General features: G+C 35.4%; 1 protein-coding gene across 1 annotated transcript in view; it reads right to left on the bottom strand.

Annotated features, from left to right (window-relative positions):
- tmeff2a (transmembrane protein with EGF-like and two follistatin-like domains 2a) overlaps positions 1–25,880 on the bottom strand; it is a 74,266-nt gene that overhangs the window by 26,307 nt on the left and 22,079 nt on the right. The window contains exons 3-4 of the mRNA XM_077728648.1: positions 18,201–18,330; positions 12,986–13,012 (exon numbers count right to left, since the gene is read on the bottom strand). Of these exons, the coding sequence (XP_077584774.1) occupies positions 12,986–13,012; positions 18,201–18,330 (157 nt within the window). The remainder of the gene's footprint in view (positions 1–12,985; positions 13,013–18,200; positions 18,331–25,880) is intronic.

Below are 25,880 nucleotides of genomic sequence, written 5' to 3'. Positions count from 1 at the left end.
TAAATGGCGGCAATTGTCGTGGTAAAATATGTCAGATGCCATTTTTTTTGACTAATTCACGCAAAAATAAGGGTATTTTTTTTCCTTTACGGTCTGCGAATAGGCTGAAAATGATGCCGTATTTTTTGCTTTAACGTCAACTTGATTTTAAGTGGACTGGACCATTTTTGATATAATATTTAAAAATAAAATTTAAATAAATGAATTAAATGAACTGGATTAAAGGCCCTGAATATTCTGTTTTTTATAGATCTAAAACAATATTTATTTAAGATTTTTTTATATATATTTTCATTTAATCCATTTATATAAAAAAATCTAAATATTATATCTAAAATGGTCCTTTTTGATTACCTGGCAACCAATTCACTTATATTTCCCATAGTTGTACTCCAATGTCACTTAAATTTTATATATTTTATCTTCAGAAGACCTTTCAAAAAATCAAGTGAAGTTACTATGAACATTTCTCTAAATATTTTTTATCCCGATAACAAAACCACCGAAAAAAAACGTTAACATCTAAGAAAGTTTTATAGGAAAATCAATTCCAATCAAAATGTCCTTCATGTCTTAACAATTCTCCTTCTGGTAGAACATGACTTTATCTGTAAAAACCTTAGGCTTTTTTTTATGAGAGTTCACTTAACACCATTCTGCTTTGTGTCAGATTTCCCAGCACATTTCATGTAATCTCATTGAGCCAAAAAATAACAACGTTAGTCCACATTTAGTTTAACATTTGATCAAATGCAGACTTCAGGGTTAGAAGTTCTTTGAAAGCTAAAGAATAGTAGAAAGGATAAAATAAATCTTATTCTGATGAATATCTGGCAACCTGGAGTTCTTCAGGACTCCAACACACACACACAAATCTCAATTTACTCTCCCATTACGACGTTTAAAATGCCATTTCCCATCTTCCCTTGGCATATCCATCAATTGGCGCTTTACCGACATAATGCAACAATAATATCGGCACTGGAATGTGATCATTTTCATATTTGCCGCGGGATATGCCGTCAATTTGAGCCATGTTTCGAGGACAGTCAAGAGTCTTCTAGGCTATACTTGCCATTTAGCCTTTTACAATTGATATCCTTCACCAGTTTATGACTTATTCATTTTGTCATTATTCCAAAGCCTTTAAAAAGGTGACCTCATGAATGGCAATTTTGCCTAAGATTAAATTCAAATGAAAAGTATAGATTTATAGTGAATTTCTTGTTTTCTTTGCCCCTTTTAAATCAATGATTGTCATTTTTTAATCATATTTTTCTGTTTTTAGTTCAAAAATCATTTTGTATCTATAAAAAACTCAATATTCGGGCCTTTAATCCAAGTGTGTCAAAGGGGCGGCCCGGGGGCCAAATTTGGCCCGCCTCATCATTTTGTGTGGCCCGAGAAAATAAATAATGAGTTTCTAACCACTTTCTGTTTTAGGATAAAATTAAAATGAAGAGTATAGATATATATTAAATAAAGAAAACCTACACACTCCAAACAAGAAGGCCTCAACCCAACTATGGATTTTAAACCATTTAAATTGAACCGTTTTGCAGAAAAAAATAACCAAAAAATAACCAAAAAACGCCATTTTCAGCCTCCATTTTTTTCCCACAAACTAAATTTTCCATTTCTTATTCATCAATTTTCATAAAGTACTTTATCAAAAAAATGCTACCCATAATTCCATGCATTTTTTGTTGATTTCTCCGCCACATTTTACAGCCTTTGAGCAGATTCTCCAAGACGATTTGGCTCTCCATAAACAAACACACAATTTGGCAAGCGCCTCAGCCGTCTGTTCCCGTCACCTGCTTACTCTACTCTGCATAAATTCTTTAAAAAAAACCCAAAGAAAAACAGCTTCCGCATCAACTTTCACGATGTCAGCTGGTTTTCTAGCTTAAACCTCTCCATGCCACACTTTATCTGGCAACCAGCCCGAAGGGGGCCAATCACACGCCACTAAAATCTGGAGAGTTGCCTTCGGACTCCCAGACGTCGGATGAATGGCGCTGGGATTTGAGCTCCAGCAAGTGTGTGCCGGAAAATCCTGTAAACGCACAACTAACGGAGTTGAAGGGGAAAGAAACTGGGATGGAGATAAACAGCTTTTTATTTTATTTGGCTAAAAAAAATGCACTTTACGCCAAATGATTCACGATTCATTTTGTCGTCACGGCTTACACTTAGATTATCCGATGCAGCCTTGTCATAATGGAAGTGCTTTATTTTAAATGTACTACAAGTACATGGTGATTGTATTTGAAATATTTGCTGACAGTGGAAGGTAAATGAATAAAAAATAGGAAAAAAAAGCTGGTAAGTTGAGTAGATAAATGACAGTGTATTGGGAAATGTATCAAAATGTAATGTATGTCATTAAGTAAAGTTGTCTAAAAAATAATAGTAGTAGTCAAATTTGAGGATATATTTTCTGCAAAAAATGTTAAAGGACTTACTCAGCAAGAAATATTTAACTGATAAGCAAATTAGTTTAATGTTTCTTGCTAAGTAAGTATTATTTTTAACATTTTTGCAGAAAATGTAACCTCAAATTTGACTAATAGTATTTTTTAGATAGCTTTACTTGATGACATACATTTGTATTTGAAATATTCCTAAATTGAGTAAAAAACAAGAACAGTGTATTGGGGAAATGTGTCCAATTCTGCTTATCAGTTAAATGTTTCTTGCTAAGTTAGTCTTTTTAAAACATTTTTTTGCAGAAAAAGCATCCCCAAATTGGACTACTAGTATTTTTTTATATAGCTTTACTTAATGGCATACATTTATATTTGAAATATTTGCTGCCAGTGAAAGTTAAATAAATAAAAATCAGGCAAAAAAACTTGTAAATTGAGTAAAAAACAGTGTATTGGGAAATGTGTCCAGTTTTTGCACAAGTAGTGCAAAAAGTAAGTCTTTTTTTAACATTTTTGCAGAAAAAGCATCCCCAAATTTGACTAATAGTATTTTTTTTTCTAGATAGCTTTACTTAATCACATACATTTTTTTTGTCAAATACGTTATGCACTTCAACACTTGCGGGTTAGCAGCTGTATTTTATTTTTTCAAATAAGACCATTTTATTCTTGCCGGGGCAAAATGATTTGAACTAAAAAGACGAATCCCTGGACGGGGGCGGCGAAGTTCCATATTTTGTCCCTGAACAAAAAAACCTCCGACTGCATTGTGCCACTTCATTAGACAAGGCTGCACTTGGAACAAATCTTTCGCTCTCCTCAAGGCTGTGAACAAGAAAAATGAACAATGGCAATTTTCCAGTAGAGAAATGAAACACACAGCCAAAAGGGAAGGACAATGATGATTTTCCATTTCCTCAAGCTTGTCTAATAGTTGAAGGAGCTCATGGACTCCCAAACAAAATCTACTAAACTTCTTTTTTAAAAGGCCGTTCACAAAAGTAGGGGGAAAAAAACAACCAAAAATAATTGTTAGCTTGTTTGTTTGGGCTTTTGTCTCCTAGAAAATACGGATTTGATTGCAAAAACGTCAATTTCTGAGCATAAAAATGTCAAATTCATAATAAAATTATTGGAAATTATTTTTCAAGTACATTAAATATGATTATTTATGAGTAGTTGTAATTTTTTATGATAAATTGAACAAAAACTGCTTTTTTGTACGTAAAAATGTCAAATTCCTCAAAAGATTATTGGAAATTATTTTTCAAGTACTATAAATATGATTATTTATTAGTAGGAGTTGTAATTTTTTATAACAAATTGAACAAAAACTGCCTTTTTGTTTGTGCTTTTGACTCTTGGCAAAAAGTTTTCATTAAAAATGTTTTTTATCCATTTAGTTGGCATAGAGTGACATTTTATGAGCATAAAAATGTCAAATTCCTAATTAGATTATAGGAAATTATTTTTCAAGTCCAAAAAATATGATTATTTATTTATTTATTTATTTATTTTTATAACAAATTGAACAAAAACTGCTTTTTTTGACGTTTTTTTGTCTCCTGGCAATAATGGTTTCATTAAAAAAAAACTTTATCCACTTAGTTGGCATTGAGTGACGTTTTAGGAGCATAAAAATGTCAAATTCCTAATAACATTATTGAAAATGATTGGTGGAGAGTCTTTCAAGTACAATGAGTATCAGGATTTATTAGTAGTAGTCATAAATTTGGCCAACTGTCAACGTCTTCATGTTTAATTGATCCACATTTGAGTGGAGAGAGCTCAACAAATCTCATTTTCTAAAGCACACATATCCGCGCCTAAGATTAAAAATTCAAGCCTATTCCGATGAGTATTAAAAATGAAATAAATATACAGCCTTCAGATGTTTGTGCGCACATCTGTTGAATGTCCCTTAAGTGAAAAATGTCCAAAGAGAAAACGGAAATAAGAAAAACACGGAGCTGTTTTAAGCTGATTTTTGGAGCACGTCAAGACCAATTAGGCCAAATATAGTAAACAAATCATAGAAACTATTAGCTGGACCTTTTTGTTGAATTATAGAAAACATTAACGCACTGTAAACGTGGAGAATATTTTCTATAGGACCATATTTGTCATCTTTGAGAAAGTTAGGGTTAAAAAAATGTTGTAATTTGGTATACAGTGTGTCTTAAAACTGCGAAATGACGCTAAAAATAAAGCTAAAAAACATACATTTCTCAAGTAGAACAGGGGTGGCAAACACGTGGCTCTCAAGCCGCATGTGGCTCCCGGCCAATACAAATTCGTCTCTTTGCATCTCATCATATCTTGTATATGATAAAATCAAGAAATTTGCCAAATACGGGATGAAATATAGTTTGAATCAAATCGAATCGAACAATCGAATCTAATCAAATCGAACTGAATCAAATCGAACTGAATCGAGTTGAATCGAATCAAATCGAATCTCATCTTTGACTCATTTCACAATTCTCTTATTTCAAATCCCTCTTAAAACACAATAAATATCATCATGGCCTATTAAAAACAAATACTAAATAATATTTTAAAAATAATCTGGCAGAATGGATATTTTCATGACATAGGATGTGGCTCTTTGACTCTTAACAGTTAAAAAACTTGTCTCTTTGCGTCTAACTTCTTCACCACTCCTGTAAAAGTCTATTATTTCTTTAGAATCCCTTCAAATTCCAAATTCCCAATAGCTTTTGTAGGGCAATAGAGTAAAAACTACAGAATTATTATCAACAATCCTTATAAAAAAGTGACTTGACCCAAAGATTTAGCAGCAACCCAACAAAACCCAACCAAATCACATCAAAAAAATCTGAAATGAATCAGACATTGGCCATGTTGGCTGTCTAAATTCCAGTCAAATCCAGTCATTACAGCAAAAGGTCACCACATCCCACTATCTCCGCTGGGCCATATCCATCCATCCATCCACCCATCCGCCGTTCTTTTCTGCGGGGCAAAGCAATCTTTTCCAGCTCCCCTCTCCATCTCACCTCTACCGCATTATTTTCAAGATGACAAAAAGAAAATATAAGACGATAAAATCCCTAATGCCGGCTACAAAGATGGAGGTCTGGCCCAAAGGTGACCCCCAGCCTCACCATCCTACTCTTCATCTACCTCCACCGATCCACTTAGATCCCCCCCTCCCCTATTTTCTGAACTACCAATTGGTTCCATTCCCCATCCGCCCGCTGAGTGGAAATGTTAATAATAATTTCGCCTTCCCGCCGAGTGGCGAGGGGGAAGAAAACGCAAAACGGGACGGGTGGGCGTTTTTTAGCGGTGGTGTATAGATGAAGGGATCTAACAACTTTGCTTCTATCTGGCTCTTAGATCCCATCCCCCCAAAACCCCCCCTACGGTCTAGATTACAACATTATCCGCCAGGCAAAATAAAGGCTTATCCGTCAAACCTTTTTTCTCATGAGCGCCACCTGACCGTATGCTTGACAAGAGAGGTGGGCTTTCATGGAGAATGTATAGATTCTATAGAGTTGTCATTAAAAGTGGCCAAGTCTTGCGCTCCGGGGAGATGATAGCTTGATATTGAAAAAAAGGGCAAGGTGAGCTTTTTACATTGTCCTTGCTCATCTATTTTCAATTGGTTTAACATATAATAAATGCGTAAGACGTAGAATTTATTACTTATCATTATTTGGTTTTTAGTCACTTTGTACCTACTTATTTTTGTGACCACTTATTCATGTTGACTCTTATCCATGTTGAGGACTGCTTTTTTAGTATGGTGAGTACTTATTTATTTATTTTTTAGTACTTAGCTATTGTTATAATTTATTTAGTCTTTAATCACTTTGTATATACTTATTTATGTGATCACTTATTCATGTTGACTACTTATTTAGTATGTAGAGAACCACTCATTTATTATATTGACTACTTATTTATTTATTATCTTGACTACTTATGTATTTATTATGTATTACTTAATTGTTTTTATTATTCATTTAGTCACTTTGTGTCTACTTATTTATGTGACCACTTATTCATGATGGGTAGTACTTCTTATGTTGACTACTTATTTATGTGACCACTTATTCATGATGGGTAGTACTTCTTATGTTGACTACTTATTTATTGCCTACTTATTTATTGACAACTTATGTATTGACTACTTATGTATTGACTACTCATTTATTGAGTACTTATTCATTTATTATGATTTATTGCCTATTTAACTTTTAGTTTATTCATTCTCTAGTTGTTTTGTTATTATTTGTGCACTTCCCTACTTATTTATATCCTTGACTTCTTTGACTACTACTATTTATGTATTTCTCATTTATTTTTCAGTTATTATTATTTATCGAGTATGTATTTGTCTTTTAGTTTGTTATTGATACAGTGCACTTTAAGGTAAGTCAGTCTTACTTTAGCTTTTACGTCTCTAAGCACTCTCATCAGTACAGTGGAGGTCCCCTTTAAAATGGCGGCTATCGGCGTAGAATGTCAACTTCAGGACGGCTCAGGCTTCTAAATGAGGCCGGGAGCCTATCTGCCCTTCGGCTTTCACCTGCCTATTAGGGTGGAACATATTGGCAAGATAGGTCCAATTCTGCTCGTGTGGGTGTGTGTGTGTGTGGGTGTGTGTGTGGGTGTGTGTGTATATGAGAAGACACACCGCATCAAATGACCAAATAGCACACACACACACATAAACACACAGACACGTGGGAGGGATGGCAGTGGTGAACCTTATCGCGAGGGCACCAAGTGGGAAGATTAGATTACTCACTTCCATAAACCTCTAACTTGGTTACCATGGCAATAGCGGGGCCACTGGGCCAGCGTCTCGTCATTGCAGAAGCCGACGGAGCAGGGTTGGCGAAATGGGTGGACCGGGGTGGGGGGTGGTTTTGACTTTGCTTTGGGCCGTTATAGGTGGGATGAAACAATCATCAGAGAAAGTGCGGGTCATCCAAAGATTTCTTTTGCAATCTAGTTTTGCTCGGACAAGACGAATGGGGTCACCATAATGTCTTGTGCTCTCCAACACAAACTTTACAGGACCAATAAATCCAGAAAGGAGATTTAGTCTAGAAATTGGAATGTTTGGTAGCTCTTGTCCAAATGGCTTGGACACTTTGAGTGCATCAAGTGTGAAATAATTAGGTCAAATAAGTGACCCGGCGACATTTTTTAAATATCTTAGAACTGTTTAATATCTAAGTACTCTTTAATATCTAAATACTTTTTAATATCTAAGTACTGTTTACTATCTAAGTACTGTTTAATATCTAAGTACTGTTTAATATCTAAGTTCTCTTTAATATCTAAGTTCTCTTTAATTTCTAAGTACTGTTTAATATCTAAGTACAGTTTAATTTCTAAGTACTGTTTAATATCTAAGTACTGTTTAATATCTAAGTACTGTTTACTATCCAAGTACTGTTTACAATCCAAGTACTATTTAATATTTAAGTACTGTTTACTATCCAAGTACTGTTTAATATCCAAGGACTGCTTAATATCCAAGTACTGCTTAATATCTAAGTACTGTATAATATCCAAGTACTGTTTAATATCTAAGTACTGTTTAATATCTTAGTACATTTGACCGGCGACCAAAAGACGGACGACCAAACGTCCGGTCACACTCCAGAGCCAATTCTTCCAAATTTGGTCCAACCCAAAATACAGTGGGATCATATTCCGGCACCCCCGCGCACGGCCACAAATCCAGATCAATCTGAATTGGATTGACAATTGCACTGCAGTTAATTAATTCAAATAAATGAAGTGCTGGCAGATCCATAGTGTCAGTGGGTGAGATCATTAGATTAATTACCCCAATCATGCTATTGTATTTCAATTAGGTGCACTGTTTATCTTTTTATTAGTCCACCTTTAAAAGAAGCAAAAAAAGGTGAAAACAAGAAGCAGCACGTGCTGACGTTGCGTCCTCTGCACGATATTCGCCTTATCATCATGTTTCTTGTCTACGTAGAAATTAATATGCAATTAAAAGGTGCAAAAAGATGGACAGGCAGAAGGTTTAATAAATAGGGTTAATTACGTTGCAATCGGGTGTGGTTCTTAAGAAGAGAATAATGGAAATCCCTTTGAGATGGAAAATGGCTATGATAAGTTAGGAGACCCTGTTTTGACCTTGGCAAATTGCTTCATTTAGATAAGAGTTATCCCGAGAAAGTGTGCTGAAATAGGTCACTTTAATGCCAGCAGCCCCGCATGGCACGGCGGGATTCAAAGTCAGTGGCAACCTGCTGCCTCTCGTCTTGTTACTACTGATGGGGGGCTCATTTCAGCCCACCAAAGGGTTTTCACAACATACTGTAGTTATTTTACTGAAAAGTTACACAAAAGCTAAACTAGAGATAACAGGGGTAAATAATGACCTTGGATGGTAATTTTTGGTAAATAATAATTGTGTTTTGGTGCCTTGATGAGGTCAGAAATGGAAAACCAGAGTGTATTTTTGTTGAATTTTTGGATGTGGGAAAGAAAGAATGTTTTTAGAAATTAATGATAGTAATAAATCATTGTGTATTATTGTTAAGTAGTATGTAGTAGTAGTAAGAAGTATTTCTTGAGTTTAATTCAAACATAGTGATTGATTTATTACTGATTATATGATATTTTGTGCTTTTTAGTAGTCTAAAGCAAAATACATTGAGAAAAAATAGTTTGGATCGGAAGTCAAAACTTTCTAGGGCGGCTGGGGGGTGCCGGAGCCTATCACAATGCGGGAGACCCCCTAAATTGATGGCCAGCCAATCACAGGGCAGAAACAAGGAGACAAACAACCATTCACATTCATACCTAGAGGCAATTTAGTGTCTAATAATCCTAAAGTGCATGTTTTGGGGATTTTGGAGGATATCAGAGTACCCAAAGAAAACCCACATAGGCCTGGGGGGAATATACAAACTCCACACAAGGTGGACCGACTTGGATTTGAACCTAGGACCCTAGAAATCCCAATCGAGCAATTTCCAAGTCAAGGGTAGAAGAACCTTTCAAGAATCCCTTAAAAATAGCCCAGGACAAAAGGGATATGTTCTTCATTTGTCCTTTCATGCCCATATGATTTCTGTTCCAGCCTAAAGCACCCCACACCAGTACAATTTGATTTGGACAAACGTCTGATGCTGACTGTTGGGGGGGGATTTGGGGGGGGCCATGTGACCAGACACATGGCTTCAGGCCACTTGCCTACACAGCTGACTTGTGTTCTTCTATATTGGATTAAAGAAACTAACAAAACACAAAGCAGCCAACACACCAGGCTGTGTATAACTTGCGCTTTCAACACACAAAGAGCTCAGCCAATAGGAATCAAGAACGACTGGACCTTTTATGAGAGCAGATTTATCATTGGCCATTAAATTACGCTTGATTTTATCCTGGGATGGTCCTCTCATGTGGGTTTCTTCCACGTTTATACGCTAGCTGCTCTTTTACGACCACTTTCTTTAACCTTTTACACTTTTCCAGACCAGCACATAAAACAACAGCGGCTCACCTTTTCCCGAGCGCACACATTTTTGTGTTTGATGTACAATTTCAGCGCAAAACTGTCGTTAATAATTTAATAGTATTAGTGTTCTGTTGTTTTTGTTTTTTTTGTGCGAGATAAAAACATCTGACTCTCGACCTATTTCTGTATATCAAATATGGGCAGGGAATAGAAGTCAGGTATTGTACTATGTTACACGAAGAAGTAGAGGTGAACATTTAATTGGAATAAGTAGCAAAAGGGCATTTTTTTACAATTGCATTGAAGTATTTGAAAGAATTGTGAAGTTAAAATGTGCACTGATAATTTTGAACATGGTGAAAATGTAGTTATTTACTCAAGTACTGTGTATCCAAAGTCCATTTCCTTATAATGTAGTAAGTAGTATTCTCTAAAGCAAGGGTATAATATTTAAATATTTTTATATATAAATGGAGTAAAATAATTGGAATATAATCCCTGAATATTCAGTCTAAAACAATGTTTATTTTAGCATTTTTAAAATATATTTTTAGGTTTTACAAAATGATTTTTGAACTAAAAAACAGAAAAAAATGATTAAAAAATGACAATTATTGATTGAAAAAGGGGAAAATCAGGAAATTTAATATAAATCTATACTCTTCATTTAAATTTGATCCTAAAACAGAAAGTCAGCACTCATGATTGACTTTCCCGTTCCACAAAAAATGATTCAGCGGACCACATTTGGCCCTCAAGCCACCACTTTGACACATGCACTCTAAATTATGCACTGCATAAAGTCAGCGCATGAAACCACCACTTTTCTATGATGTATTCCTTAGTAAAAATCCTTAAATTGACTTCATTACTCTTTCATCTGGGAAAAAAAACATCATTTACAAGGTTAAAGAAACGCAGCCAGAGTAGCGAAATGGAAGTAAAATGATTTCCAGTCAGCGCACGGTTCTCGTTCATCTCCGACAGATGAATCTCCAACAAGTACTGCGGAGAATAACAAATGTACGTATTGTGTTCCGAGGCCACATTGTCTTGTCTTCGGTTATCTAGTGTTACCTCACTTGGGTTTTCTTATCGCCGTCTCCTGCTTGGCTTCCTCATCTGTGGCTGGCTGTTTCCTCACTGCTCTTATCTTATTTTCGCCATTTTTTTTCTACCCCAGGCCATTTTCTTTTGTCCCCCGCCCGGTGCTTTTTCTTGTCAACGCTTTCTCTCACTCTGTCTTCCAGTGGTTGATCAAAAACTAGTTTCATTTCCACCATCTTTTTGATGCTAATCTCCTTTCCAATCTCGACTTTATATGTACTCGAGCATTCTATTCCGGACATAATGAAGTAATGGCAAACAAGCCAGAAGGGGCAGTGAAAGACAAAAAGATGGACAGCTGCAAATATATGCATATGAGTAAACATGGCGGCAGATGGGTTGGATTATTGACTGCGTAGCGGCGGCGACTTCGGCTTTAGAAGCGCCTCTTTTTATGAGTCAATTAACCGGCAAATTGAAGGCTTAGCTGAATGACACATAGTTAATGAGCAAGGCTTTCAGATGATTGGTTACCCTTCGAAAATCACCAACACCTAATCAGTCTTAATCATCAACAAATTGGATGACATCATTGACAAACGCCTTATCATTTTCGCTGTGGCATGTTTTGAGCTGTACTTTTTTTATGAGGCTAACTCCGAGTTAAAAACTCTGAATTTAAGTAATATTTTAGAGTTTTTGTCAGGCTAATAGTTCAAAATGGATAAAGTTAGAATTTAGAATCTTTATTATTTTGATTAATCTTTATAGTCGTAAGTAAGGTGATTTAATACATACTTGTTTACAGTGAAAAGTAGTTAAAATGTATATACAGATAGTTTAATTGAATGTTTTTTTTGTCATCATGCATCTATAATGAGATTTAAAGCTTGACCATAAAATGCTCAAATAGCCACAACAAACAGGCAAATAAAAAATAATAACTGATAAGTAGATAATTGAAGAATAAGTCATAAATAAATATGTAGTGAAGTGCACAAATATAAACAGCAAAGAAACAGATAAATAATCAATAAATACGTCAGAAATAAATGAGCAGTCAACATAATGAAAAGTTAATATAATAAAAAATAGTTATCGAGATTATAATAAGTAGTAGTCAACAAAATAAATACTTAGTAGCCAACATAATATACAAGTAGTAGTCAGCCTAATAAATAAGTAGTAGTCAACAAAATAAAAACTTAGTAGTCAACATAATATAAGTAGTAGTCAACAAAATAAATACTTAGTAGTCAACATAATATAAGTAGTAGTCAACAAAATAAATACTCACTAGTCAACATAATATATTACTAGTATTCAGCATAATAAATAAGTAGTAGTCAACAAAATCGATAATTAGTAGTCAAAATCATATATAAGTAGTAGTCCACAAAATAAATACTTAGTAGTAAATAAAATAAATACTTAGTAGTCAACATAATATACAAGTAGTAGTCAACATAATATATAAGTGGTAGTCAACAAAATAAATACTTAGTAGTCAACTAAATAAATACTTAGTAGTCAACATAATGTATAAGTAGTGGTCCACATAGATAGTCATATTCAATGAGAATAAGTGGCCACATAAATAAGTAGGTAAAAAGTGGTTTACTGTAAGTTTCATGTTATTATTTACACAACTTCTTGTACTAATGAGCCGAAAGCCCATGTCATGATGACTAATATGTTTATTCCATAGAACCGCGTCCTCCATATTTTGTACTGGGCTCCCCAGCCAATATGATTCTTGCAAGGCCAAGGATTTGTAAAGAGATACGACTTATTCACCATTTATTACTGCTGTCAAGTTGAAAGCTTAACAACAAAAAGCAATGTAAAAACCTCTTCTCTTTTCCAAACTTTATAAATGCATGTGATTTATGTTTTACAATGCTGCAGGGCCCTGTAAATGCAGCTTTGCTATATGAACTATAGCTTTAGTGGGCAGTGAGTACAAAGTAACACACTTGTTAAAATACGCTGTGTGGGATTAGAGTAGTGGGAGACTTACCGTCATCTCCTGAACCCGAACCGGCATCTGTAGGTGAGGAGAAAAAGATGGTCAGGCGGGACAACAATATTCTCTTATTCAAGCAAAAAAAAGCATTTTTTTGTGGTAAAAGGAGCCATTTACGAAAGGTAAAGGAGATTATTGTGAAGAAAATGATAAGGGTCGATGATGTTAACCAAAAATTACCGGAAATTGTGTTAACGCAAGAGTTTAGTAGTGCGTGTATGTTGTCGGCTCGCCAAAACTATAAAAATCCTGAATATTGACTACATTTACTGTATTTTGGCCAATTTTGAGCAGCAAAAAACAGGTCTACCAAGTTATTTTTCCACTTAAAATCTCTTCAATGACCATTCTAAAATACAAATGAAAAAGACAGGGCACCAAAATACAATAAAAAATAAAATACAAAAGAGAGGTCTCTGTGAACCATAACAAATTAGAAACCCCATTTCGAACAGACTTTTTAACTCTCTAGTGACTCAAATGAAACATTTGACATGTCCACTTTCTCTTCAATGACCACCCCGAAACGTAAATTAAAGGGACAGGATACCATAATTCAATAAAAAAGGTGGAAATAAAATACACAAGAGGGTGTCTGGGAACCATAACAAATTATAACTCACATTTTGAACATCATTTTTAATTCTCTAATAGCTGAAATGGAACATTTGGCGTGTCGAAAATTTTGTACGTTAAATATGTCCTAGAAACTTTCCTAGTCCACTTTGAGGGATGTCCAAACTGGTCTCTAGTCAAAAAAAAGCCCTACCATTGACAATTCTACCCATTGGGAACTGAACCTCTTAAAGATTTGCCTTTTGAACCACATCACCATCAGTAAATGGATAAATTATTCTAAGCCCAATTAACAACCACTAGATAATTGATCATCCTTCCCAACACATTCCATGTCCACAAACCATTGACAAAGAATGACTCTAAACCTAAAAAAAATCAGTTCCCCTTGGATAATAGATCTCGATTTTATGCGAAAATAAAGTCTAGACAATGAAACCTTGGATTAAAGGTTCATCCAGGTCTCGTCAATCCCGATTTTGAAGTAGCAAACAAAGAATCCAAGTGTCTCCATTGCTATTTACACCATTTTTTACACGACAGATAGTAAAAGCAAGAGCGCTAACATGATGGCTAAGAGGATAACAGTTAGATGCTGTGAGGTCGAAAGGATCTTCCGTGCTTTGCCGATAAAAGCACCTCCGACTGTGGACCTTTTGTGGCCTCCTGCGGTAAGGCTTGTTTTGTCCAGTCAATGTTTAAGCGAGTTAGATACTTCTTGCTCGCCATGGTTTCTTTGCCCCAAATCCTACTAAAGCCTTCTCTAAAACACTTTGAGCATTGAACTGCACGGCCTTAAGGCTGTGAAATGGATACTGATGAGCACTTTGAGGAACGACTGTTGTAATTTGGTTGGAGACCCTTTGCGGGGTATCGGGGGAGGTCGTGTCCGTTTGCTGAAAAAATGGCAGCTGCTGATGGGATTGGAAGAAAAGGAAAGCTTGATAAAAAGTGTTTTTTTGTGACATTTGAAGGTCGTTATATGGTCAAACGTCAAACTTAGTGTTTTTATTTAGGAATAAACGTACACTTGAGATATTCTCTCTTCATATAAATGGCTTAAATCAGGATTTAAAGTTTGTTTACTGGAATGATGAGTTATTTGATGGACTTTTGAAAGGTAATATCATTTTGATGGGATGTACGTACTAGGTTTTTTTTTATAGTTTTGTTAATCTCTTCAAAATTGAAGGATGTTTTTTTAATCTTCTTTGGATAACAAATAATATTTACCCTTTGGGAACAGGACTCAAAAGTATGACATTTGTAAGTCCATTTTTTGGTAAAAAATGACAAGATAATTCGACATTCTCAAAAACTGAAGCATTATTTTGCACTTGAACCACCTTTAATAACCGTTATTTAGTCCCCAAACATCTACATTATCAAATCTGGCATCAAATTAATTAAATCCAGACTATTTTAGACCAAATCTGATCTACCTATCGACTAAAAACTCATCTCCAAAACTGCTACTATTGTCATTACCCTGAATATAAATGAACTGTAATGTTAACAGACTTATTGCTTAATGGGAAGCCAATTTTTTCACCCGCAGAAAACATTCTAAATAAGCCGAGTTTGCGCCAGCATCTGTCGGAAAAAAAAAAAAAAGAACTTGGCGGCTCATTCAATGCAATTTTGATTATACAGTGACACAAATAAGGCGGGCTAGTCCTCATTAGAATGCTGTCTGCTTCTATTGTGTGCAGCAGCCTCACATATTCATTCCATTCGCCAAGCTTTGTTAGCTAGTGGAACATATTTATGAGGGGGAGAAAATGTTTTCATATATGCATTGCGATATGGAAACAGCATGGCTGCCATTCACCCCGTTGCAGAGTTTATTTGGAATGTGCTTGGTAAGAAAACTGACTTCAAAAAAGGGATTTGGAATGATTTTAATGGATACTGGAATGCATATTGATGACTATGTAAAGCATACAAAAGCAGAGTTGCATCATAATGGATTAGTGGTATTTTTGGATTTGTGACTTTTATACACATTGCGTATTTAAAAGAACTTCAGGATGCTGTGATTTAGCTTCGTTTTCAGCCTCAAATCACGTATACAATTTATAGTCAATCTCATATGGCTCCCACCTGATTATTACCTGTACATGCATACCAATTTTTGGGGGGTTTAAATGCAAGTTAGTGAAGTGATGATGATAATCCTGCTACTTTAGAATCGTGACCGGACGTTTGGTCGCCGGACGAGGGAGGGTTTGTGTATGAAATTCCATGCATTATAATCAAAATCAGATGCGAGAAAATGTGAAGGTCTTTTTTGGCTATTTTCAAACATATTGGAAGTGTCATGATTCAATTTTGGAGTGGTTATGACGATAAGGCTAAGGAGAAATATGATGGATGCTAACAGGAAATGAAGTCTCTGGAGTCCAATTTGTCACCAATATTATCTTTTGATCGACCAAAATTGATGTTATGAGCAAAAAGCAGGGGTGTCGGAGCTATATTTGTGCTTATATAGCTCCATTGAATATATATTTTCCTAAGTTATTTTATAGATCTAATACAATGTTTATTTTAGCATTTTTTAATATATTTTTAGATTTTACAAAATGATTTTTGACCTAAAAATCTGAAAAAAATGATTAAAAAATGACAATTATTGATTTAAAAGGGGGAAAATCAGGAAATTTAATATACATCTATATTTTTTTAATAGTTTTTCTATAGTTTGTTTATTTTAGCTTTTTTTATATATATTTTTAGATTTGACAAAATGATTTTTGACCTAAAAACAGAAAAAAAATGATTAAAAAATGACAATTATTGATTTAAAAGTGGGAAAACCAGGAAATTTAATGTACATCTATACTCTTCATTTTAATTTGATCCTAAAACAGAAAGTCGGCACTCATAATTTACTTTCCCGGGCCACACAAAATGACACAGCGGACCAGATTTGGCCCTCGGGCCACCACTTTAGCACCCATGCCTTAAATGATTACAAAACCCAATATTATCTAATACAAAAAGCAATTCTTTAAAACGATAAGACTGAAAAACCCTACCCTGAAAATAACATCACTTTTCTAATAGTAAACATACTTTACTATACATCCTACAATTTCTTTCTTGCATGGCAGCATTTATCACAAATTTACTATGACTTGGAATAACCTTCTTTGCAAAGGTCCGTATTTAAATGTCATGTGCGTCTGTCTAAGTGTAACGAGAGACCCGAGGGTGTGCACGGAACGGAGCTCCAGTCAAAGGCTGTTTGTTCCTGACGCTGACCCATAAACACATGATTGTTCAACAGTGCATTAGCAGCTGAAACGTCAGACCTAACCCCCCCCCCCCCCCCCCCCCCATTCTCGCCGGACCTGTTAACCCGCTTCCAGGCACGAAAGCCTCCGTGTCAGCAAATGCGTACTTTACGTCGGCAATATCGTGGGAGCTCGGGCGATGGTGACTCACGCTAAAAACGGCTGGCCTCACTTTGTGGACGGATTGACTCATTTACAGCAAAGTGGGAGAATATTCCAGAGGATGTGCTTGCATTCTGCTTGGAACGCCATCAAAACATTCAAGCGTGCCAAAATGCCTTCTGCAATTTTCGACATAACGGACATAGTGCCAGGCAGGGCTTATATCCCATCCACCATTGGGGAAAAACCCAGCCTTGTCCCGAGGCCAAACCGACATCAAAAATCCTTTACACAGCCTTAATTGGATAATGCAAAAGAAGCATTTCATTCATTTTTGGGGTTTTTTATTTAACCTATGCCAAGTTAAACCTTTGCAAACATCAGCTCGGAACATGAAATTCCTGATTTTATCGTGTTGCCATATCTATTAATCCACTTTTTGTACCATATTTCATGTTATAGCCGGACCTGAATTTTGAAGACCCTTAAAAACAGTCAATGGGAAAACTCCTGATTTTATCGTGTTGCCAAATCTTTTAATCCACTTTTTCTACCATATTTCCTGACCTGAATTTTCTAGAAAGACTTTTGAAGACCCTTAAAAACAGTCAATGTAAAAACTCCAATCCAATAATGCAAAAGAAGCATTTCATGCATTTTCTTTTGGTTTTTATTTAACCTAAGCCAAGTTAAACCTTCTTAAACATCAGCTCAGAACATAAAATTCCTGATTTTGTGTTGCCAAATCTATAAATCCACTTTTTCTACCATATTTCCTGACCTGAATTTTCTAGAAAGACTTTTGAAAACCCTTAAAAACAGTCAATAGAAGTTAAACCTTCGCAAACATCAGCTCGGAACATAAAATTCTTGATTTTACCATGTTGCCAAATCTATGAATCCACTTTTTCTACCACATTTCATGATATAACCTAACCTGAATTTTCTAGAAAGACTTTTGAAAACCCTTAAAAACAGTCCTTTCAAAAACTCCCATCCAAAAATGTCACTTTCAGTAACAAAATAAACCAGTTTCATGCAATTTAATCCCAGCAGTTCAAACAAAGCACTGAGAATGACAATATCCGTTGTAGCGCTTGTTTTTCTTACATTGTCATGTTTTTTTTCTGGCACAAAATCTTTGCTGCTTGCATTTTCTCTTATGGTGAGAAACGTGGGTGTTCTTGCTTACATCAACAGAAAAAAAAATACCCAAAAAGAAAGGAACTTACCCACAGGACAGGCCCCGTCCGAGAGAATAAGAACTTCCGACTGCTGTTTGCAAGCGTCTCTACGAAGAAAACACTCGTTCTGGTAGTTTTGATTGTTGGAGCCGCAAACTGGGGCATAGTCGTTGTTGCACTGGAAAAAGATGAGAGAAATCGAATATAAAATTTAAATATAAAACTGTTTCCTGGCATCATATTGATACAAAAAAAGAATTGTAATCATCGACTAATCTTGTCTGGATCGATACAATTTAGTCAAAACAATTGTTTTATGAATAAGGCAGCCATTTTTCCAGTTTTATCGATAAATATTGTAATTAATAGGCTAATCCAGGGGTCGGGAACCTTTTTGAAAGAGAGAGCCAGAAGCAATTCTTATTTTCTAATGTTATTCTTAAGATTTAAAAGTAAAAATGTATGAAAATACATTTTTTTTGGTCATTTCACCACTTTTTAATCACAATAAGTCTTAGATTTTTTTGACAACATTATTATGCTGTTGCTAATCGATTTGTATTAATGAGAGGAGTAATAAAAAACTGAATTATGATATATACTTCTTATTATGATACATATTTTACCTCACAGGTTAGTGGAAAGCCATATAGATCCCTGAAAAGAGCCTCAATGGCTCTCGAGCCGTACATTTCCTAACCCTGGGCTAATCTACTTGGCTAATCAATTTCCAATAGCCTGAGTTGATTTTATTTACAACAACAATAGCATTCTAAGCTACGAATCTACTTTACTGCAAACCTATTTAGATTTACCGTATTTTCACTGATATAAGGCGCACTGCACTATAAGGCGCACTGCACTATAAGGCGCACCCTCAATGAATGACACATTTTAATTTTTTTCCATGTATAAAGCACACTGGATTATAAGACACCATGTCTATTTTGGAACAAACTTAAGACTTTTAAGTGCGCCTTATAGTGGTGAAAATACGGTAGATATCCTAAGTGCTTTTAGCAGTGCTGTAATTGAACATTGTCATCTTTTTTTGTGCCAAGTTTTGGATGAAACTGCAGCAATAACTCTAATTAGGCTGTGCAAGTGCAAGCTGATAATAACAGTATGCTTTTTTCTCCATTTTTCACACATACAAGATGTTTGCTATTAGCAGTTCTTGCTTTGGTTTCACAGAAGTCACACTGCATTCGGTAGAAGCTCATTGGTTAAACTGTTCTCATCTGTTTTAAAGGGAGTACTAAGTGAGATTTGCACTTTTAAATATTTGTTAATTGCCTTGAAAATTTCTATTGACATTACAAGGAAAAATGAGGGGGAGGTTAAGTCCTGATTTTTCCAAGTCGATACTCAGAACGAGTTGGTTGTTATTCTTTTGATTTTGGGTTTACAGCGAATGATTCACCTGCCAATTACTTGATCGGTTCTTTCTAGGTTGCCATAGCTTTGTTCGCGACAGAAAGTATGATTGCTAACACCTTCATAGTGAGAAGGAACAACGTGTTTCCCAATAGAGCAAAGAAATCTTGTTATGAAGATCAAATAAGGAAGAAACAACAAGGATATGCATTGGAGATGCCTTCAAACAATGGAGGCAATTGACAAGAGATGGTAAGAGTTCATGACTTGAATTTTCCTGTATGACTTTAATTTATGATGCATTGACATTTGAAACGCTAATGTTGTATAACATCTAGATCTATTGAGCAGGAGAAAGCTATCTTAGATTTTTACGGTGCTCGGACGTTTGGTCGCCGGTCTTTTGGTCTCTGGTCAAATGGTGACAGAAAGTTTACTGTTAAAACCAGCTCTCAAAATTACGCTATTATGTTGAAAACAGTACATATTTAGATATTAAACTCTCTCTCATTAATATACTTTTGAGAACTGGTTTCAACAGTACATGGATATGAAACAGTACTTAGATATTAAACAGTATTTAGATATTCAACAGTACTTAGATATTAAACAGTACTTGGATATTAAACAGTACTTAGATATTAAAACGTACTTAGATATTAAAAAGTACTTAGATATTAAACAGTACCTAGATATTAAACAGTACTTAGATATTAAACAGTACTTAGATATTAAGCAGTACTTAGATATTAAACCCTCTCTCCTAGATATTAAACAGTACTTAGATATTAAACCCTCTCTCTTAGATATTCAACAGTACTTAGATATTAAACAGTACTTGGATATTAAACAGTACTTAGATATTAAAACGTACTTAGATATTAAAATGTACTTAGATATTAAACAGTACCTAGATATTAAACAGTACTTAGATATTAAGCAGTACTTAGATATTAAACAGTACTTAGATATTAAACCCTCTCTCCTAGATATTAAACAGTACTTAGATATTAAACCCTCTCTCTTAGATATTAAACAGTACTTAGATATTAAACAGTACTTGGATATTAAACAGTATTAGATATTAAACAGTACTTAGATATTAAACAGCACTTAGATATTAAACAGTACTTAGATATTATACTCTCTCTCTTAGATATTAAACTCTCTCTTATGAATATAATTTTGAGAGCTGGTTTCAACATAAACTCTTTGTCACCTTTTGACCGGCGACCAAAAGACCGTCTCCCAAACGTCCGGTCACGAAAATGTTCCTCTATGACTTTAATTTACGATGCATTGACATTTGAAACACTAATATTTTTATAACATCTAGATCCATTGACCATTACAGTAAACCCATCTTAGATATTTCCCAGTAATTGAAATGGATGGAGATATAAAGCCACCTTGGTGGATGCTATCAATTTATGACCAAATAAAATATTATCCGCCACTGATGCCCCACTATCAAAGACCCCTGATAGTCTCTAGGCACCCTAACAATAACTCTTGGCCAATTACTTTTTGGATTTTTCTTCCTGTAGATGAAATAAATGGAAGGTTTATTTATATTCTAATAAGATTTAATCGCAAGGTTACACACACAAAAAGTAAGGAAACACACACCAAGTATATTCATATAGTTTCTACTCCATTCATTGGTCGAGAACGAAGTGTTGTGTGCAGTCATGTCGGAACCTCATTCTCCTAACGTCGCTCGACTGGAGCATTTTCGGGTTAAGTGACTCGCTAGTCGCTAGATCGTTCCTTTCATTTCCCCCAACACGGGCCGTTGCCTCGACGGAAACTTGAGATTTTTCACATGATGGATGACACTATTCTGCATCTCGGTTATTTTTTGTTGTTTTTTCAATTTGATGTGGGTGGAAATTTCTCCTGGCTAAGATATTAATATGATTTGATATCGATCTGGAGCTGCCATACTGCATGAATAAGAAAATGTGATAATTCAGGAAAAAAATGCCTGTTTTTTTTAGGATTAGAACGTTATCACCGGGTAAAGAGGGAGAAAGAAAATGTCACTTCAGAGTCGCAGCCTGTGGCGTAATTAAAAAGGACACGGTGAAGAATATCGTCATGAATACTTTGTGGTTGTGACATCGTTGGGGCGTGAAAGCTTATTGGAGGGCTTTTGGATTGGCTTTTCATCACTTTGGGGACTTTTAAGCAACCAAGAGGGTGACTTGGAATCTGACATTTTCTGTATAGAATCAAGTTTATTCATTTTTAGGGTAATTTTCATAAAATGTCATCAAATTATAGGTCTAAGTAAGCTGCACTCTTGCGATATAAATGATGATAATTGAACTTAAGTATAAATGTAAAATTACTTAATAAAAATCGAAATTATGAATGTGAAATGAATAATAAATATAACCTTTACACTATTAAACATTTGCAATCAAGTAATACCAAGACAAAAATTCAATATTCTTTTTACTTCTGAAAATGCAGAACACAAAACTGCAATTAGAAAAACTAGACATCAAATTTAACACATCACCCCAAAAATATAACAAAAATCTGATTTAAATTATAGTTATACATTTCAATTAAAAAATATATAAACGACCAAACGCCCGGGCGACCAAATGTCCAGGCGACCAAACGTCCAGGCGACCAAACATCCGACTACCGTGAGTTACAGACGCTATAAAGTTCAAGTGTGAGTTGTGATATTTTAATTGGTTCATGGTAGTACTTTGAAAAACATGAATTATCACCCAAAGATGATTTTATTCCTGAAAAATTTAGCAATATAAATGGATATTTCGGCCCTGATTACTGGTTGGCATCTACTGAATGGCGCATGAGATTAGCCCGCAACCAAACCATTCCGATTGTGAGCGTACGACTGTGACGCGACGGGTAAAAGGCAAACACCAACATCGATTCAGAACCCCCCGAGCATCATAACGATCAATTGCAAACACAGTTTTTTAAGCGGCACTGCGGCAGGAAAAGGACTGGAGGAACTGCACAACAAAAGACACAAAAAGCAGTAGGAGGAGTGGAAGGAGGGAACGCCAAACAGCACACTTCGGTCTGATCAAAGCCACCAAACGCAAGAAGGCGTGAAGCTGCAGGGGAGATTCGCGCAAAAAAACAAAATACGCTCCGCAAAATTGGGATGAAGGAAGGAAAAAGTTGGTAGGAACTGGAGACTGGAGAAATGAAAGCTAATGAAAGTAAAAGACAATATCAAACGGCTACTGCAGGAGTCCAGAAGAGAGAATCTGGCTAGAGAAATTTGGCATGATAAAAAAGCTCCATGAGGCCTAAGGCATGCAGGGAAATAAAACAAAACAAACAAAGGGGATGAGAAAAAAAACTAAAAGGAAGGATGGTGGAGAAAAGAAAAAATGGAGCCATGGAACCAAATCGAGAAATGGCTTCAGTAGAAGAATGGAAAAGAGGGGAAGGGAAAGACATGGCAACCTCATAAGACTTACTATTGCAGGGTTGGCGCTTTTTTTGTTAGTTTTTGGCCATCTGGCTCAGGCTGATTTTAACCTGGAGATTGGCGATTTCAAGCCGAGCGTGGGTTAATGCCAGGGAAAGATCACCGCGTGAGTCTTTTTAAACACAGCGTTAGCATCTCATTGCTTGATCTTCTACCACAGGGGTGTCAAGCTTGGGTTGGGTCGCGAGCCGCTTTAACGTCAAATGGGTCGGACCATTTTAGATGTAATATTTAGTTGTTTTTTAGATAAATGGATTAAATGAAGTGGATTAAAAACCCTGAATATTCAGTTTTTTATAGATCTAAAACAATGTTTATTTTAGATTTTATTATATGTATTTTTAGGTTTTACAAAATGATTTTTGAACTAAAACACAGACAAAATGATTAAAAAATGACAAATATTGATTTAAAAGGGGCAAAATCAGGAAATTTAATATACATCTATCCTCTTCATTTTAATTTGATCCTAAAACAGAAAGTCGGCACTCATGATTTACTTTCCCGGGCCGCACAAAATGATGCGGCGGGCCAGATTTTGGCCCCCGGGCCGCCACTTTGACACCCTTGTTATACCGTATTTGGTTCGTGCAAGGGTCTTTTTATTTGGATTTTTTTCCCATTCTTTTTTTTTGAACAGAAGTAAAACAAAGCATTTTGTCTCTGTAACCATGATGGATGGCTTCATATTGAGAAGCAGAGGAGATGAAGTTGCTGAAATGAGACAATGCGAGGTTAGTTTTGGAGGTCGTTGGGTTGGAAAGATCAGACTTGGATGATTTTTTTTGTGGCGTCTCCAGAGCAGAGAGAGAAGGACTATAAGTTGCAAGAATTTTGAAGGTGGAACTGTCAGGGAACAGGGCTAGAGGTGGACTTGGGAGAAGATAGATGAAGTCTTTGGGGGAGGATAGAGGAAAAAGCTGATTTTCTGGGTTGCCAAAAAATGTAGTACGTAGTAGTTTAGAGCCACATGAGCTCCATCACAGATAATGACTGTCAACAAATGTGATTCAGTGTGCTAATTACTTGGTTTGGTTATTACTTTTTTGCTGTTAGTGTTTTTTTGTTGTTGTTGTTGTCATTGCTGTTTGTTTTTAATACGCCCTGGGTGACTTTGGTATATAGTAATGCCCTTGTGGTTGTTTATAATTGGAGGGTTTATTAAGAAAAAGCAGCTAGACATGAAACATGTATGTATATACATAGATACTCCCATTGAAAAATTGTAAAGATTTAAAACAGGGACATACTGCGTCCATTTTTTTAAATTTCCAAGCCATGCAGCAAAGAGATTTAAACCAATCAGGTTTCTGCATCCACCTTTTCCTGTATAAAATTCTTTGGAAAGCCCAATTTTATATAATTTCTTCCCATTCAGTACAATGACAAGCATCACTTGTAAGGAAGATATTGTAAACTGCAATAAAATTCAGTTAGTTTTGAGACTCATGCACAAAGGCAAAATTTGGATGCAGTTTTTCATGCATTGGGAGTGATTTTTTTGCCCAAAACCGGGCTTTTTAACCGGTGTGTTTACAGTAAATGCAAATTCTTCTGAGCTCTTACTATAGCCAAAAAAATAGTGGCCTTTTCCCCCTACTCTCTTGCTTTTAAATCCAACTACTATTGACCTTGTTATCACAGTATTCATTAGGCTGCACTTTGTTCTCCGTCTTTGTTCTCCTTGTCTGTGTTCCGCCTCAGCGATACCAAAATAGAAACAAAGGTGGCCGTTTAATAGTCTGTGTCAAAAGCTACTTGGAGTCTGTGATTGCAGCATTTTTCTTATTTGCCTTCAGCTTTGGCGTAAGGCAGAATGTTGTGACTCGCAGGATGTCCAAACATTTGTTGTTGTTATTTTCTCTCAAAAGGAAGCATATTTGGCAGAGTTCTGTAGATTTTACCTGATCAGCACCAAAAGGATGCGACAGATGGTGTTGATGTTTAGTCAATAGAGCATTTTTTTCTTAGAATTCTCAGCCTCATTATTAATAACATTTGTATTTTATCATTAATATGGAATATATCTTATTCTGGAATATTCTCAGCTCACTTAATAAGATATATTCCAGAATAAGAAATATTCCAGAATAAGAAATATTCCAGAATAAGAAATATTCCAGAATAAGAAATATTCTGGAATAAGACATATTCCGGAATAAGACATATTCCGGAATAGGGCATATTCCGGAATTAGACATATTCCGGAATAAGACATATTCCGGAATAAGAAATATTTTGGAATAAGAAATATTCCAGATTAATTAACATTATTTTGCGGAATGTATTTCTTATCATAACTGCGGTAAAATATAAATATTTAACCCTTTTTGCCATATTTTTGGCATCATTTAAGGCTATATCAAATATACACTCATATATTAGGACAATGAAATCCTTGAAAAAATGGCACTTATTTTGATCATATCTCAAGTCAACACTATATGGATGATCAAAATGTGAAGTTGAAATTATATATAATAAATTTGACCTCGAATAGCCACATGCAAGAACCACATTTGGCTCCCGAGCCATAGGTTCTCTACCCTTGGGTTTAGCACCATGGGAATAAGACACAGGGGTGAGAGAGGCCAGTAGAATTTGATCTTCTATAATTCTCTCCAGACAGGAAAGTGAGGTTATTGGTCAAGACCATATGGCCAGGCCTTATGTGCCTGCTGTCTACGGATTTCCAAAAAAACACACAAGTACACACACAAGTACACATCGATCCACACACTGGTCTTGACAAAACCGCTTCAAACCGCAAGGCTAGTTCTCCGAGAAGACAGCACCAGCACGACTCGGCTTTGTTGTATCGTATTGCCTTATTATTTTTGCATGAATGATGTCATTTGTTTTAT

The sequence above is a fragment of the Stigmatopora nigra genome, chromosome 11 (genome assembly GCF_051989575.1).
Source record: "Stigmatopora nigra isolate UIUO_SnigA chromosome 11, RoL_Snig_1.1, whole genome shotgun sequence".
Classification (NCBI taxonomy): Eukaryota; Metazoa; Chordata; class Actinopteri; order Syngnathiformes; family Syngnathidae; genus Stigmatopora; species Stigmatopora nigra.
Note: the sequence above shows the minus strand (reverse complement) of the source record. Positions and strands in the feature narration are given on the sequence as shown.